This window comes from Gopherus evgoodei, chromosome 4 (genome assembly GCF_007399415.2).
Source record: "Gopherus evgoodei ecotype Sinaloan lineage chromosome 4, rGopEvg1_v1.p, whole genome shotgun sequence".
Lineage (NCBI taxonomy): Eukaryota > Metazoa > Chordata > Testudines > Testudinidae > Gopherus > Gopherus evgoodei.
The window spans coordinates 121,491,278-121,508,243 of NC_044325.1; the positions used below are offsets into that span (position 1 = coordinate 121,491,278).

A 16,966-nucleotide genomic window follows, 5' to 3' on the forward strand; every position below is an offset into this window, starting at 1 on the left:
AAGACCGCGTTTGATTGGAGGCAGCATGTGACAATCACTGAGGCCTTGTGCAAACAGTAGGTGGGGAGCCAGTAGGTGGGGAGAGTCACAAAGCAGCTGAACAGGTTCTCAGATGGTACAGTGAGGCCCCTCAAATCCCAACCAATGCTTGTAAAAAGCAGGCAAGGTCTCTGCAGGCTAAACTGAGTGCTGCAGTGGTGCAGATCCAGAGGACTTCCCCATGGCTGTGGCCAGGGAATGAAAGCTTTTGCTTAGAGACATGTTGATTTATTCAGATTTATTCAGCATTTGTATTGGGAAATCTTTGGGACAATTTCACATGCAGCCAATAGATCCCTCTCACCCCTTGTGCTACTCTTCACATTCCATAGGTTCAGGGATTACAAGTCCCCACTGCTACTGCAGACACTGGGAAGGAACAGAGGGGTGTGCGGGAGGGGATTGGCTGTAGGGCCCAGATCTTTGGCCCCTTCTGCTCCACAAAGGAGCTTCTGTTTGCACTTCTGCATTTCTTGTCTTAAACCTGCTGGAGAATCATGATGGTGCAATTTCTGTGGTCATCTCTATGGGGAAGTTGCACAAGTTTAACTTAAATTAGCTTTAACGAATGGAGGATGGTGCAGGATCAGCGCTCTGGCCTGGACATTGGGTGCCTGGTTTCAATTCTCTTCTCTGTGAGAGACTCCCTGTATGATCTTGGGCAAGTCACTTAGTTGCCCTGTACCTCAGTTTCCCCATCTGTAAAACAGGATAACAGCACTGCCCTACCTCAAAGGGGGGTTGAGAGGAGAAATATGTTAAAAATGTTGAGTTGCTCAGATAGTCTGTTGACCTGCCAACATTAGCAAACAAAAATGAATATTTGCATACATCTGCATAGATTGACATATTGCCTGTTTGCCCTACTTACACTTACTTAGCGCATTCCTTCCATCCATCCAACTGAGCATTCATTGCACACCCACTTTCATTCCGTCCTGTTCTTCCACACACACGCTCATTACACACAAACTCTCCAGACACCACTTACTGCATCACCTACCTCCACACACACATTCTGGACACAGACAGAGCTAATCACTGTGCATACCCACCCCAGCCATTTTATAGCCATCTGTGCCACCTGCACACACCCATTCATGCTCCATTCAGCGCACACATCGCCCAACTTGTTTCATGCACACGTCACCTGATACACATCATCCCCATTCATCTTGTGCACATGTCCCATCACCTCCAGGTGCAGCTCAGCAGCTGCCTCCATAGCTCCACCGAACCAACCCCCAAACTACACCAGAGCGGGATAGCACAGCCAAAGGCCTGACCCTGGAGAAGGAGGGGTTTTCATGTGTTTAGTACAGGTCTTATCCTTCCCTGTGAGTACCCAGCCCCTGGTTCCCACCTCTACCCCCATCTCCCAGTTTCCTGGACAAGAAACTGCCACAGATCTAGTCCTCCAGGCAGCCCACAGGCTTCCACCAGTATCTGGTCTCCCAAGTTTTATGCCTGATTCCCTTGTCTCTGGCCAGAAAATTCCTCACTCCAGTGCTCCTCTATATGCCCCAATCAAGGGGTCCCTCAGCCTGGTTCCCGCCAAGTCCCATCACCCACATCCCCACTTTCCGTGAGCTCCTAGCTCCCCGCTCCACCCCCACTGGTGTGGGCTGGACTTTGCCAGTGAGGCCCCCAGAATCTTTCCAGGGACTCTCAACCCCCGACCCCCCTCTGTGTGGTGTGCACCTTTTACCCGTCAGTCCTCCCATCTGCCATCTCCATGTGGCTCTGACCCACAGTTCTCATGTACCTGTGATGCGTCATGTACCTCTGCTGCTACCTACTCTCCCCATGTGTCTGTACAGTCCCATGCTGGGGGTGGTCAAAGGCAAGGTCAGGGAGGAATTCTGGGTTTGCAGAAGGAGCACAGCACCTGCTGCCCCCTCTAGGTGTGCCAGTCTCTCTCTGCAGGCTGGTGTCACTTTCCCACCTCTCCTGCCTTCTCCCCTCCATGGGGTGACCTGGAGGGAGCAATCTCTGCAGGGACTGCAATTGTGCCTGGCCGTACACAGTTGAAGGCAGGCAAATCATGGGCTGCTGCTAAAAGTGGTGGTGCCCTCCAGTTCTCCTCCTTCATAACCCCCCCATACACACACCCCTAGCGCCACGTGCTGGGGTGGCTGAATTAAAAGCAAGGCAGGGAGCCAGCAAGCACCAAGAACACATGCAGCTGAGTCGAGCCACCCAAAAGGTGAAAGGGAAAATCAACATGGAAAGGAAGCAGCCTTTCAAGCTTGTGTTTCAGTTGTGTGTTCTCACCCAGAAAAGAGAATTGTGCAACTCGCTGGTGGGGCAGGGGGGAAACCCAACCCAAAACACAAAAAAGCAGAAGCCACTCTTTAAAACGCAAAAGAAGTTGTGCAAATTGCAGGGGAAGTGCCTTGTGTCCCTCCCCATCTGTGCTCCTGTGTAACAGCCAGGCTTATCTGAATCCTTGAAGGATAGGGCAGCACTGAGGTGAGTGAAGGTTAATACTCTGAGTGGGTTGCTCTGAATTTCCCTTTCACAGGTGAGTTTTCCTCACTCAGTGCAGACTCTGCAGGTGGGGTGAGAGAAAGCCACCACTACTGGTTTTGGGTGCTGGGATCTTATCTCTATTTGTGGGTCTAAATTAGGGGTCGGCAACCTTTCAGAAGTGCTATGCCAACTCTTCATTTATTCATTCTGATTTAAGGTTTTGCATACCAGTAATACATTTTAACATTTTTAGAAGGTCTCTTTCTATAAGTCTATAATATATAACTAAACTATTGTTGTATGTAAAGTAAACAAGGTTTTTAAAATGTTTAAGAAGCTTCATTTAAAATTAAATTAAAATGCAGAGCCCCCCAGACCGGTGGCCAGGACCCGAGCAGCGTGAGTGCCACTGAAAATCAGCTCGCATGCCGCCTTCAACATGCGTGCCATAAGTTGCCTACCCCGGTCTAAATAGTTAGAAAACAGAGGCAGAGAAAGAAAGCTGGCTCCCAAGTTCTGTCTGGCCTCTCCCTGTCTCACCATAAGTGCATCACACTCTGTGTTCCTGTGACTCAACTCAGTACAGCTTTGTATGGTTCAGAGGGTTGCCAACTTTCTATTGGCACAAAACCAAACGCCCTAGGCCAGGAGGTGGGTGGGAGTGAGGGCTCTAAATGGCAATGTGGGGTCCAGGGTGGGGCCAGGAATGAGGGGTTTAGGGTGTGGGAGAGTCTGGGCTGGGGCAAGGATTTGATGTGTGGGAGGAGATGAGGGTTCCAGCTGGGGATGCGAGCTCTGGGGTGGGGCTGGAGATAAGGGATTTGGGGTGCACAGGGGGACTGGAGGTTGGGGTGGGGCTTACCTGGGGTGCCTCTGGGTCAATGGCACTCAGGCAGGCTCCCTGCCTGACTCCTTGCCTGTTGCACCCAGCCTGTCAGAAGCGGCCAGCTGCCAGCAGATCCGGCGCCTAGGCGGGGGGAGCAGTAGGCTCTGTTCCATGGGTGCTGCCTGGATTATCCTATGGGGCAATACCCAGGGGAAGGGGCGCCATGGTCTAGGAGAGATGCAGGCCCTGGCATGGTAGAGACAGAAAGGTTAGGTAACAGCAGGTGAGACACCACCAGAGGAGGGCGCTCCAGCTCTGGAAATGAGCTAATTTACAGACTGACCAGCAGGAAGTGCCACTGCAGTGAGTGCAACCTTGTTACACAAAGGAAGAAGGGGAACTATTAATTAGAGGCTTGTAATGCTGTTTTAGACAGAGTAGCTGAGACTCTACTTTGTGGGTTCAAGTAGGACGTGAAACCAGAGGGTCTCAAGGCAGCTAAAGACTTGCTATGAGGGAATCTGAGACAAACCAGGTGACAGAGAAGAGAAGAGAAGAAAAGAGAAGCCATCTGTAAAGCTGGTGGCTATCTGCCATGTTTGCCAATCAGGATACTGCGTTAGGCCAGCGTAGTTACTGAGGGTGTATGTTTGTGGGAGAGAGGCTAACTATGGGGGAATGTATTTTGTATAAGTCTGTACTGCTTGTATAATTCTCTCTCAAATAAACTGCTCTGTATTGCAGATAAGGGATTTTGACTTTTCACTGGTACTGGTGAAAAGGCCTGCCAAACCATGGGCCCTTAAAGATCCATTTCAATAGCTCCCAAATAAGCATGTTTTTTGACTATATACAGACATACAAGGCCTAGTTTAATACACACTGCTCCTCTGACTAGTTTCTGATGGCTTCTAAAACAGAACAGCGATCGCCACTAGACAGCTCACAAACTACTTAAAGGTGTTGTGATGGGCTGGATCACAGAAACCCCCTTGGGAACTGCCAACTGATGTGCCAAGATTACTTCTGCCCCTGCTTTCCCTGCCAGATTGGGACTCCAGCACCCTGTCTTGCTAAGCCAGACATGCCAGTCTGCTCCAAACACAGACTCAGGGTCTGAACTGTGTGCCCCAAAGCTGCAGACTTAACTGAAAGCAGCTTACAGATGTGTTCCTGTCTTTATGAGGCCATGTCTACATCTAAAATTTTGCAGCGCTGGTTGTTACAGCTGTATTAGTACAGCTGTATAGGGCCAGCGCTGCAGAGTGGTCACACTTACAGCAACCAGCGCTGCAAGTGGTGTTAGATGTGGCCACACTGCAGCGCTGTTGGGCGGCTTCAAGGGGGGTTCCGGGACGAGAGAGCAAACCGGGAAAGGAAACCAGCTTCGCCGCGGTTTGCTCTCTCGGTCCCGGAGCCACCCAGCAAACCGCAGGGAAGGAGACCTGCTTGCTCGGGGTTCCGGGACCGAGAGAGCAAACCGGGAACGCCGCGGTTTGCTCTCTCGGTCCCGGAGCCACCCAGCAAACCGCAGGGAAGGAGACCTGCTTGCTCGGGGTTCCGGGACCGAGAGAGCAAACCGGGAACGCCGCGGTTTGCTCTCTCGGTCCCGGAGCCACCCAGCAAACCGCAGGGAAGGAGACCTGCTTGCTCGGGGTTCCGGGACCGAGAGAGCAAACCGGGAACGCCGCGGTTTGCTCTCGCGTTCCCGGAGCCACCCAGCAAACCGCAGGGAAGGAGACCTGCTTGCTCGGGGTTCCGGGACCGAGAGAGCAAACCGCGGCGAAGCTGGTTTCCTTTCCCGGTTTGCTCTCTCGGTCCCGGAACCCCGAGCAAGCAGGTCTCCTTCCCTGCGGTTTGCTGGGTGGCTCCGGGACCGAGAGAGCAAACCGCGGCGTTCCCGGTTTGCTCTCTCGGTCCCGGAACCCCGAGCAAGCAGGTCTCCTTCCCTGCGGTTTGCTGGGTGGCTCCGGGACCGAGAGAGCAAACCGGGAAAGGAAACCAGCTTGATTACCAGAGGCTTCCTCCTTCCACGGAGGTCAAGAAAAGCGCTGGTAACTGTCTACATTGGATTACCAGCGCTGGATCACCAGCGCTGGATCCTCTACACCCGAGACAAAACGGGAGTACGGCCAGCGCTGCAAACAGGGAGTTGCAGCGCTGGTGGTGCCCTGCAGATGTGTACACCTTCAAAGTTGCAGCGCTGTAACTCCCTCACCAGCGCTGCAACTTTTCAGATGCCCAACTCCCTGTATAAAATTTATACAGGGCATACTCATACATTGTTTGCCCTCTATAACACTGATAGATATGCACAGCTCTTTGCCCCCCGCCCCCCAGCATTAATACATACTCTGGGTTAATAAGTAAAAAGTGATTTTATTAAATACAGAAAGTAGGATTTAAGTCATTCCAAGTAGTAACAGACAGAACAAAGTGAATTACCAAGCAAAATAAAATAGGGCACTGTAGACGGGTTCCGCCGGGGCTCGACCCTCCCTGAGGGGGAGGGGAGCCACACCGGCCTCGCTATCTTCCCTGCAATTACAGTCTGCTCTGGCCTTTCGGCAGGTCAGAGCAGTGACAAAGTCAAAGGGGGTCCAGCCCTTGGTTCGGGGGGGCCACCAAACACAGTTCTATGTAGCTCTGGCCCTTTGGAGCAGGGCAGAGCACCAAACACGCAATTACAAGTAGCTCTGTCCCTTTGGGGCAGGGCAGAGCAGTGGCAAAGTCAAAAGAGGCCCAGCCCTTGGTTCGGGCGGGGCACCAAACACAGTTAAACAGCTCTGGCCTTTGGAGCAGGGCAGAGCAGTGACAAAGTCCAAAAGGGGCCCAGCCCTTGGTTCGGGCGGGGCACCAAGCACAGTTAAACAGTTACCGGCCTCTCCGACTGGGAAGAGGGGGAATCTGCCACCCGGTTACGAGTGGCAGGGGGAACGCAGGCCCACCCACTCCTCTGCGTTCCAGCCCGGGGCCCTGGTAGCGGTTGTCACCGCTACTGGTGGTCAGTGGGGTCCTGCCACAACACACTGACATGGGCAACGGTAGCTCTGCAGCCTGACTGGAGTCAGCTGCCCCCGGGCTACTTCCTAATTCCCCCTCTATTTCTACCTGGTCCGTGGCCTCTGTTCCGGAGACGTCCAGGACCATCGGTTCCTCCCAATCCGGGCTGGGTGGCAGGTCCAGTAGGGTTTTGGGGAAGTCGGGCCACGCCTGGTTCGGGGGCTCCTCGGGGTCGCAGTAGGGGCGAGGCAGTTCTGGCGGCTCCTCATCGTAGTAGAGGCGAGGCAGCTCTGGCGGCTCCTCATCGTAGTAGGGGCGAGGCAGCTCTGGCGGCTCCTCGTCGTAGTAGGGGCGCGGCAGCTCTGGTGGCTCCTGGTCTCGGCCTCTGGCTCGGGCAGCCTCCCAGGCATGAGCAGCAGCAGGCACGTCTGCTCCTGCCGAAGGCCGAGCCGCAACTGAAGGCTAAGGCCCGGCTTTTATTCTTCCGGGTCGCCGCCTGACCCTTTGAGGGGCGGGACTTCCGCTCAGCGGCCCTGCCCCCGTGGATGACTGACTGGGCTCGACCCTCCCTGAGGGGGAGGGGAGCCACACCGCCTCGCTGCAGGCACGCAAGTCTATGTCTAAGAAAACTGAATACAGATTAAAAACCTCACCCAGTAAGCTTCCATTTACAGACTAGTCTCCTTCAGTTTTGGTCAGGCAATCACTCACATCCCTTGTAGTTACTGTCCTTTCTTCCAGTTTCTGACAGGTATCCTGGGAAGTGGAGAGGCTATCTCTTTAGCCAGCTGAAGACAAACTGGAGGGGTCTCCCAGGGGTTTAAATAGACTTTCTCTTGTGGGTGGAGACCCCCTCCTCTCTCCTATGCAAAGTCCAGCTCCACAATGGAGTTTTGGAGTCACGTGGGCAGGTCACATGTCCATGCATGACTCCATTTTTAGAGGCAGCAGCCATTGCTTACCTGCTACCTTGAAAGTCCTCATGTAGACTTCTTATGTGGATTGGAGCCTTCCAAGATTCATTGTCCCTTAAGTGTTTCTTGACTGGGCCCTTACTTTGCACATTCCTTTCGCAAGAAGCTGGACAAATGCTTTACAAAGGCTATTTAAAAATCAAGCCAGTACACAACCAATATTCATAACTTCGAATATACAAATGATACATGCATACAAATAGGATTAACAGATTCACTAGATCATAATCTTTACAGAGATATGCATGGCATGTGTAGCATAAAACATATTCTAGTTATATCATATAAACATTCATAAGCATATTCCCATGAAGCCTTATGGGGTATACCATCACAGGGGTATTAGTCTGCTCCTATATACCACAGTTCTTCTCCTTGGGCTGACACCTTGACGCAGTGGAGAAGCTTGCGTATACTTAAGACCCTAAGAGCAATGCCGTCTGGAGAACGCAGAACAGCAATTGTTGCCCAAGAACTCTCAAGGTACAACATTGACATTGCCATTCTCAGTGAAACAAGACATGCAGATGAAGGTCACTTGAGGGAAGAGAGTGGTGGTTACATTTTCTTTTTGAAAGGAAAACCAGCAAGCGTTAGGCAAATACACAGTGATGGCTTCGTAATCAAGAACTTTCTAGTCAACTGCATGACTGAGCTCTCCATCAGCACCAATGAGCCCCTTGCAACCCTCTGCATCCAAATGGTCAATAAGTTATTTGCCACTGTTATCAGTGCATATGTACCAACACTTAATGCTGAAGAAGAACAGAAAGAATCCTTCTACACTGACCTTGATACAATTTTTCATCCATTCCAAAAACAGATAAGATAATCCTTTTAGGAGCCTTTAATGCAAGAGTTGGCCGAGTTTCTAATGTATGGAGTAGTACCACTGGGAAGGAAGGAGTGGGCAAGACCAATTCCAATGGCATCCTTCTACTCAGCAAATGTGCAGAATACGACCTTTTGATCACAAACAGAATCTTCCAACAAAACAACAAGTACAAAATGACATAGCGACATCCCTACTCAAAACAGTGGCACCTTCAGACTATGTAATTGTCAGAATACAGGATCTAAGAGATGTCCCTATCACCCCTGTCATGAGAGGAACCAATGATTGCTGGACTGACCACTGCTTGGCAAGGTCAGTCATGTCCATCAGGATTGCACTGAAACTTTGAAAACAATCCAAATCACACAGATGGCGTTACAATATCCAAAGACTTCAATCCTCATTGCACCAAGAGAACTTCCAAATACTCCTCAGTGAAACACTGGCCATATGCATACCTGGAAATGACAACAGAAATGTTGAAGAAGAATGGTAAACGCTAAAACAGACCATCTACAAGGCTTGCGTGAAATCTGTTGGCCTTGCTACCTGCCACCATCAGGACTGGTTTGACAATAACAACATTGAGATTACAGCCCTTTTGAACCAGAAGAGGAAAGTTTTCTGTGACTGGCAAAAAACCAACCACTATCAAGTCAGAAGCAGAGTCTTTCCACCAGCTCAAAGCTGAAATTCAAAGGAGGATCCAAGAAATCAAAAACAAATGGTGGGAGGACAAAGCAAAAGAAATCCAAATGTTTGCTGACAGACATGATAGGCGGAGCTTTTTTTGTGAGACAAATACCTTGTATGGACCACGCTCATGCGGCCTCACACCTCTGAGATCCGAAGATGATAGTACCCTTCTTAAAGATAATGAATCCATCAAAGAGCACTGGAAAGAACACTAGCAAAAGCTTCTAAATCTTACCACACCATGGACTCAATTCCTCAGCAGCCAATCTGGGAAACTCTTGTCAACCCGCAGACACCTGACGAGATCTGCAAAGAAATTAAACAAATGAAGGACAATAAAGCACCAGGTCCTGATGGCATACCTTCTGAAGTACTGAATGCAGGGGGAGAAACATTGACTAACAAGCTTAATTTGCTGCTGCTTAAAATTTGGTGCACTGAAGAAATCACAGTTGATTTACATAATGCTGACACCATCACCGTTTTCAAAAAAGGGAACAGGACTGAGTCGACTGTGGCAACTATTGCCCTCCTCTCCATTGCTGGGAATATTCTTGCTAGAATCTTACTAAATTTGCCTAATCTCCCTTGCAGAGGAACTACTTCCAGAGTCCCAGTGTGGCTTCAGACCATTGTGAGGCATCACCGACATGATTTTTGCAGTCAGGCAGATCCAGGAAAAATGTCAAGAACAATACCAGGAGCTGTACATGGCCTTTATTGATCTGACCAAAGCCTTAGACTCTGTCAACCATGAGTCTCTGTGGAAAGTCAGATCAAAGCTTGACTGTCCAAGCAAATTTATCACCATTGTTAGACTCCTCCATGTCAGATGACTGCCTCTATCCAGTGCAATGGCTTTACCTGTGAGCCCTTTGTCACCAAACTGGTATAAAACAAGGCTGTGTACTGACACCCACCCTTTACTCCGTTTTCTTAGCAGCTATGAAAATATTAATACAAGACTGTCTACCACAGGGCATTGGCATCAAATATCAGACTGACAGCAACCTCTTCAACCTCTCTTGTCTCCGTGTCAGAACTAAAGTAACATTGGCAACACTAACTAAACTCCAGTATGCAGATGACTGTGCTGTAGTCACTCATTCAAGGAGGACCTACAAATAGCTCTTAATTGCTTCTCTGAAGCTTACAAAAGCCTAGGACTAACTCTGAACATCAGCAAAACAAAAGTTTTCCACCAGCCAGTTCCCGGTCAATCACCAGACTCAGCAAGGAAGATCTACATTAACAAAGAAGAACTGGAAAGTGTAGAATACTTTGCCTACCTTGGCAGCCATCTCTCCCCCATTCTTAACAAGCCCATATACACCTGCAGTGCATGCCCCTAGTCCACCCCTTACAACTTATGGTCATGTTCTGTTTTGGAGGATCTTGAGTCTCTGTATCCCTTTTGTATCCCATGGGAGGGGTGAGGAGTGAAGTTGTGCTTAGGCCAAGTCCAGGCTTTACTTTGACTTTTAGTGTTTCTTATGCCTCCCCTCTCCTCCTTTAGGCTCCTCCTAACTGGGTGTTTGGCTTGGCTCTAGAGAGGAGCCAGGTAGCTTTCCAGTTTATGCTCATATTTTACACTCCCACCATAACCTGTAACACTTCAGCTCCATCTCTTATCTCTTCCAATTATACTAGCAATCCCATCTGGCCAAGCAGAAGCAACAGACAATGTCCCTGCTCCCTGCCCACACCTCAGCAAGGACATTCTGAGGCCAACAAACAGGCCTATAAGCTATAGCCTGTAAATAACTCTGTCATTTCTTTTCTTAGTTATTAAATCTTTTCTGAGGGGGAGAGGGGACCCCTGAGCAGCTTCCAAGGGAAATTAGGGTCCCCTGGTGATACCCCTGCTTGTCATGAGGAGGGAAGCCCCAGCCTGCCAAGGAGGACAGGTGACAGCCCTTTCAGCAGAGTTCTGCCATGGAGAGAGCCCCCAGTGATTGGTTGCTCTGCCCCAAAAGGCCAGCAAGTGGAGCAGTCAGCCAATCAGAGCTGCTTTGGAAAAGCTCTCTCCACTCCCAGCCCCTCCCTTCAGTAACTGGAAGCCATTCTCATAAGAGCAGGGGGAGCAGGAAGAACGCAGCAGTGTAGGGCTGGGAGCAATGGAGCTGGGACGGATGGCACGTCTACTCCTGCCCCCTCCCTCCCGGGAGCATCTGGCCTAGGAAGGGACAGGGGTGGGTGAAGAGCTCTTGGACCATGTCCCTCACCCCAGCCTGGGAGATTGGGCAGCACTAATTATCTCTCGCACACACTGGGGGGTGGGCAGGGGGAGTTCAGAAATCCAATGACAGACCAAATAACATAATGTCTTTTAAAAGTCTAATTATTTCTGATCTCTTGAGGTTAGCAATTCTGCTTCTGCTGTCACCACTGGGGACGCTGGCACTAGGCACTCTGAGTGAAAGCCTTCTTCCTTCACAAATGGAATCACTAGACTCTGAGTGGTTTCTGCCTCATGTTATTGCAGCTGGAAGTGAATGAGAAGGCCAGCGAGTGAAACAGAGAATGGGCAGAAAAACAATTCATCTCTGGATACAAAGTGTGGTGGGTGGGGGCATCCTGGTTCAGTCAGCTGTCCCCAAATTCCAACCCATGTGCCTTGGGATGGAAACTTCCATATACCTCCCATTGTGCTACAACCCCTTGGTGCCCTTCCACAGCCTTCAGGGATGCAGGAATCTATGCCAAAATAAATGCTGAACTCAGATATATATCAATTTCTTTTTCTGGGCAGGGACAAAAACATAATTAGTAAGAAGGACCATTAACAGAGCCCTATGAGAAAAATCATCCTGTAACCTCAGCAGTAACAGAATACAATAAACAACAAAATAACCCTTGTTTAACTGACACGTAACCCAAGCTGCCCTCCAGCCTCAAACCCAGTGATTGCTGACGCCTGGTGCAGTGTGAGCTTAGGGTGGCGAGTCCATCACAAACTCATGCCACTAAGAACTGTATGTTACACTGCACCACACTGTCATTTCTCACGTGGTCACACTGTTGATCACATACTTGTGATGTTGGACTTATTTGTTTCTCTGTGCAGATAGAGATTCTTTTTCCAATTAGGACATTACTACACTTAAAGCTGAATGTGTACTGAATTACCACCTCAGCCTGTATTTCTCTCTCCTGAATGGCAGTGATCTCCATGCGATCAATAGTGTGACCACGTGAGAAATGACAGTGTGGTGCAGTGTAACATACAGTTCTTAGTGGCATGAGTTTGTGATGGACTCGCCACCCGAAGCTCACATAACTGACTTTTAATTTTCCACTTATTTTTCAGGTTATTGGTAATATCCTGCAATGACTACAGACAAAAATCTGAAAGAAATCCTTCTAGATATACTGGATAATCTCTCAGGGGAAAAGGAAGGAGATGTTGAAAGATTTAAATTCAGCTTAGAAAATGCTGACTATGAAAAAAAAGCACCAATCCCCAAAGGTCGGCTACAGGAAGCTGACACTCGGATGAAACTTGTAGACCTCTTGTGTGAATACTACAAGGAACATGATGCAGTGAATGTAGCTATATCAGTCCTTGAAAAGATCAATCTCAGAGATTCTGCTGCTAAACTCAAGGAGGCAAGAAAGAAAGGTAAGAAAACCTAATGTTCCTGCAACTTCTGAATCTTTCCCCCTTTTGAATATTCCCTGAAATGGGTGCAGGAGGAACAGCTACTATCTAATTATTAAAACTGGTTGGAAAATGGATCTATGTCATAAAAAAAATAGATTTTGAAGTTTTGTTTCATCACAAATTAAAATTTTGAAGTTGTTCCAGAATTGAAATGTTTCAAAAAAATGCTTCATTTAAAAAAATGTGAAATGTTTTCATTTTGATATTTTAATTTTTTTATTAAATATAAATATAAGGTCTCGTCTACACTATAGCCATAAATCGGTACTTCACTATCTTGATCCGGGCAACGTGGTCATACCGACCTAACCCCCCATGTACACAGCACTATGGCAGTGGTAGCTGACATAGCTACTGCCTCTCTGGAAGGTGGATTAACTAAGCTGAGGGGAGAGCACTTCATTAAAAAGCTACAGTGGTGTGGCATTTTAAGAGTAGGCATGCTCTGAAATGCAATACATTTGGAAAAGACAAGTATTTCCCACTTTCCCCCCATTCAGTCTTAGGGCTGGTCTACACTATGGGGGGAAGTCGATCTTAGATACGCAACTTCAGCTACGTGAATAATGTAGCTGAAGTCGAATATCTAAGATCGGATTACTCACCCGTCCTCACCGCGCAGGATTGATGTCCGCGGCTCCCCCTGTCAATTCCGCAACTCCGTTGGGGTTGGTGGAGTTCCGGAATCGATATAAGCGAGCTCAGGGATTGATATATCGCATCTAGATGAGATGAGATGCGATATATCGATCCTTGAGCAATCGATTTTAACCCGCCGATAGGGCGCGTAGTCTAGACATAGCCTTAGTTGTTTCCAGCAGTCATCTTGAGTGGAGTAGCAGGGGAGAACTGATAACTTGGATTACTTCACTCCCCACCCTTAAATAGGATTTGCATAAGGCAGGAATCCTTTGTCTCTCAAACTTGAAACATCCCCCCACCCCCACACACACTTCCGTTCCAGTGGAAAGTTACAAGAAGTCACAGGTAATGTTCAGTATCAGGTGACAAAACCACCTGATTGTAGTATTCCAGAGTCCATGCGTTAGCAGCAATATGGAGCACCCGCAGGAAAGGCAAGCCTTTCACAGTCCATTGTGCTAGCTGATGGGCTATTAGCACTGTCTGGCTTTTCCACTGTTGTACCTGAAGTGTTAGCAGTGGAAGTGAACCAAAGCAGGAAATATTAAATAGATACACAGGCCAAGATTCCTAACTTTAGATACAGAAATGAAATATTCACACAAGTAGGGCAAACACATTCAGTAAACCATAATCTTTTCAATGATATCTCACATGAACTATCTCGCATAAAGCATATTCCAGTTGTGTCACATTCATATTCATAAGCATACCTCCATAAAGAATATGGAGTGCAACATCACAATAGGTCATTCAGGGTGTCAACAGGTTACACTCAATAGGGAGTATGTGCAGAGAAGAAATAGGGTGTTGCTATGCTGGAAGGTTTTAAAGGGTGCCATCAACTGATTGTTTGCTCTAGAGACAACTTCAGAGATTCTTCAAGCTGTTGCTGTACTAAATAGATGGCAGGGACTTCATGTGTTTCCCCTAGTTTCCCCAGAAATCAATAGGGTTCTGCAGTTGATGCCAAAATCATTTTCTGAAATTTTGGGATTGGCTGTGGTATACGGCATACACACAGACAGACAAACAGAAAAATGCCTTTGAAGTGAGTGTAAGGCCTTCGCAAGCTCAACCAATAATATTCTACTACTGAGAAGTCCACTAAGAACTGCTCTCTTTCAAAATGGCTGCCATCTCCATCAGGACTGAAGTCCAAGCCCACGGTCAGGTGGCTATTTTGAGAAAGGCAACTATTTCCCATTGTTCTCAGACGGACTGAAATCTCAGGCTGCTTTTAACAAATATGAGTGTTGGTCTCACTCTCATTGGAAAGTGGTTTTTTTGACAGTGCTGCCACAGCAGCACTTTAATGCCTCAAGTGTAGATAAAGCCATAGAGAAGAAAGTTATGCATCAGCCTCTGCTGGAAGAAACTTATGAAAAAAGGAAAAAAAAATCCAGAATATTTATTTTCAAATATTACTTATTGCCCTAGATTTACTCAACAGAGGAGAGAGTAAGGGGAAAACAGAGCTGTGTGTGGAAGGATACAAGAGGAGGAAAATGAGTGTGTGTGTGCGTGTGTGTGTGTGAGACAGAGAGGAAATGTGGGGTGCAGGAGGGAGGGTGAAACTGGAGCAAGCGTGTGCAGGGGATTATGGAGGACAGAGAGGAAGAGGGATTTGGAATATGCATGCAGGGGATGTAGGGAGGTGAAAGAGGCAGGGAACTTTTGGCATGGTGTTGTGTGAATCTGGTGATGCAAAGCATCTGCTAACCCAGTCTAATCGGACCATGTGCTCTGAGTCTGGGGTAGAGCAGCCAGAGTATGCCATTGAATCTGGCCTTAAAAATTAAATTAAAAAAGAATGCAAGGCTGATACTTCCTATCTTTAGATTGGAGGGAGAGGATGGGAGGGAGGAAGACACTAGTGCACCATGAGAGCGGAGAGGGTGACAACAGTGGGAGGGAAGGGGGAGCTAGTTTTTTTAAAAGAAATTCATGACATGCCACCCCCAGACTTGGGCTAGTAGCAGGATTTGAACTCTGTCTCTATAAATCCCCAGCTTAGCTCAGACCTCATCATTTGAGCTATACTCAGAAATAGTTGTTAGCTTTTGTCAAGGCTGAAGTATCAATACATTTACTCTCTTGCGCTGCTTACCTGTGGGGAAAAAAAGGTTTGTTTAAAAAAATTCTGTTCTGCTTTATTATATATACAGAAGGCTTGAGTGTGTAAAGTGTTTTTTGTTCAACTCAAGCTTCTGATATATAGTTGCAAGAAAAGATCTCTTCAGAACCAATGCCTCTTTAATTATAGGACCAAGAAAGCTTCCACACCACTTATCTGGGCTTGCAGTGAGATCCCTGCCGAAATTGGGGATGACTAAATGCAGCAGTACTGAAATTTCTAATGTATTTATTCTTTTAGAAGAAAACCCCCACTTTGTTAACATTTTTTATTTTGTTCTTTGGTGGTTTGCTTCCAACCCTTTCAGATTGTTTTCTATTATAATACTCAGCTCTAATATAGGGCTTTTCATGAGCAGATCTCAGAACTCAGATATCATTAAGAAAGACGCTATGGCTGTGTCTACATTGACATGTAAGCCTAGGGTTAGTGGGATTTGAGTCAGCTGACCTATGTCAGGGAACGGTTTGAGCACCTCCATTGCATTTTAATCCTAAGTTAAGGATTGTCTGACCTGTGCTTGAACCTAGGGTTCTAGCCTCCCCACTGCAGTGCATAGACCTGAGTCAAAGTAACCCTATCCCAGAGTGCTTGGTGCCCCCCTATCCTAATGTCAGTACTCTAGCCCTATGAATACGTTTCATTGTGGGGAAAAACTAATGCCCACCCTATTTGTTAACTGTGACAGTGCTGTTGATGGGATTCAGCTGCCCATAAGGAGCACATGAGCACAGAAACTGCATAATTAGCCCAGTTGGTGGCTGTCTCAGTAGAATGACTGCAGTTTGTTATGGCTTTACACTGAACTACCGTCTAATCTGAGTTGGGTTCTCTACCTCTAGGCTGTCACATTGGCAGGAAAATGCCCACGTGCTCCTGTTCTGTGGATAATTAGGACGTCAGTCTCCAGAGCTGCCAAACTATTAAATGAAACTTTGCGATTCTTAATTTTTAAAAAGGGGCTATTCAATGAAGCTGGTTTTGTTTGAGTTTTTTAATTTATTTTTGACTATTTTGAAGTTTGACATAAAATGACAGAATCAGAGGAAAAACACTCCCTCACCCACGCAAGCTGGCTGCTGCCAGCTACGGAGTGCTGTAGTGTTTCCCCAGGGCTTGGGGTGAAGTGTGCTCCACCCTCCCACCCCAAGAATCCCTCATCCTTGCCCCCACTGCACCCTGGGAGGCAGAGATAAAGGATCCCTGGAGTCTGTGGGGAAGTTTTGGGGCTGCTCCCACTCATTGCCCTCACACTGCATGCTGCCCAGGCATCTCTACACATGCAGCCCCAGAGAGGGCAGTAGGAGCCTGGGAGCAAGGAACAGAGAGTAGAGTGGGACCAAGTGGCTGCCCTGCAGGGAAGGGGAGCAACAGAGTTCCTGGCTCAGCACAGCCAGAGGAGGGATGACTATCAGCATCCTGGCAGCTGGGAGCTGTCTCCCACCTCTCAGCTTTGTTACTGGCAAGCTCTGCATAGTAGCAAGGAAGAGCTGGAGCCAAAGCTGCCACCACCAAATGAGTGCGAAGGGGTGGGCTAGGCCCAATGGCCAGGGCCGGCTTTAGCTAGTGCAGGGCCCAATTTGCGGGGCATGTACTCTCCGAGCGGCACTGCGGATTTCCACCCTCCAGCGGTGGTAGCGGGGCCATGGGGTTGCGGGGCTCCGGCCGGGGTAGCAGG

The 16,966-nt window shown here is 48.3% G+C and overlaps 1 protein-coding gene across 3 annotated transcripts in view; it reads left to right on the plus strand.

Moving 5' to 3' along the window:
- Positions 1-2,432: 2,432 nt before the first annotated feature.
- LOC115650588 (NACHT, LRR and PYD domains-containing protein 3-like) overlaps positions 2,433-16,966 on the plus strand; it is a 156,291-nt gene continuing 141,757 nt past the window's right edge. For all 3 annotated transcript variants that reach the window (XM_030560767.1, XM_030560766.1, XM_030560768.1), the window contains exons 1-2: positions 2,433-2,511; positions 12,156-12,467. In XM_030560767.1, the coding sequence (XP_030416627.1) occupies positions 12,176-12,467 (292 nt within the window). In that variant the 5' untranslated portion in view covers positions 2,433-2,511; positions 12,156-12,175. The remainder of the gene's footprint in view (positions 2,512-12,155; positions 12,468-16,966) is intronic.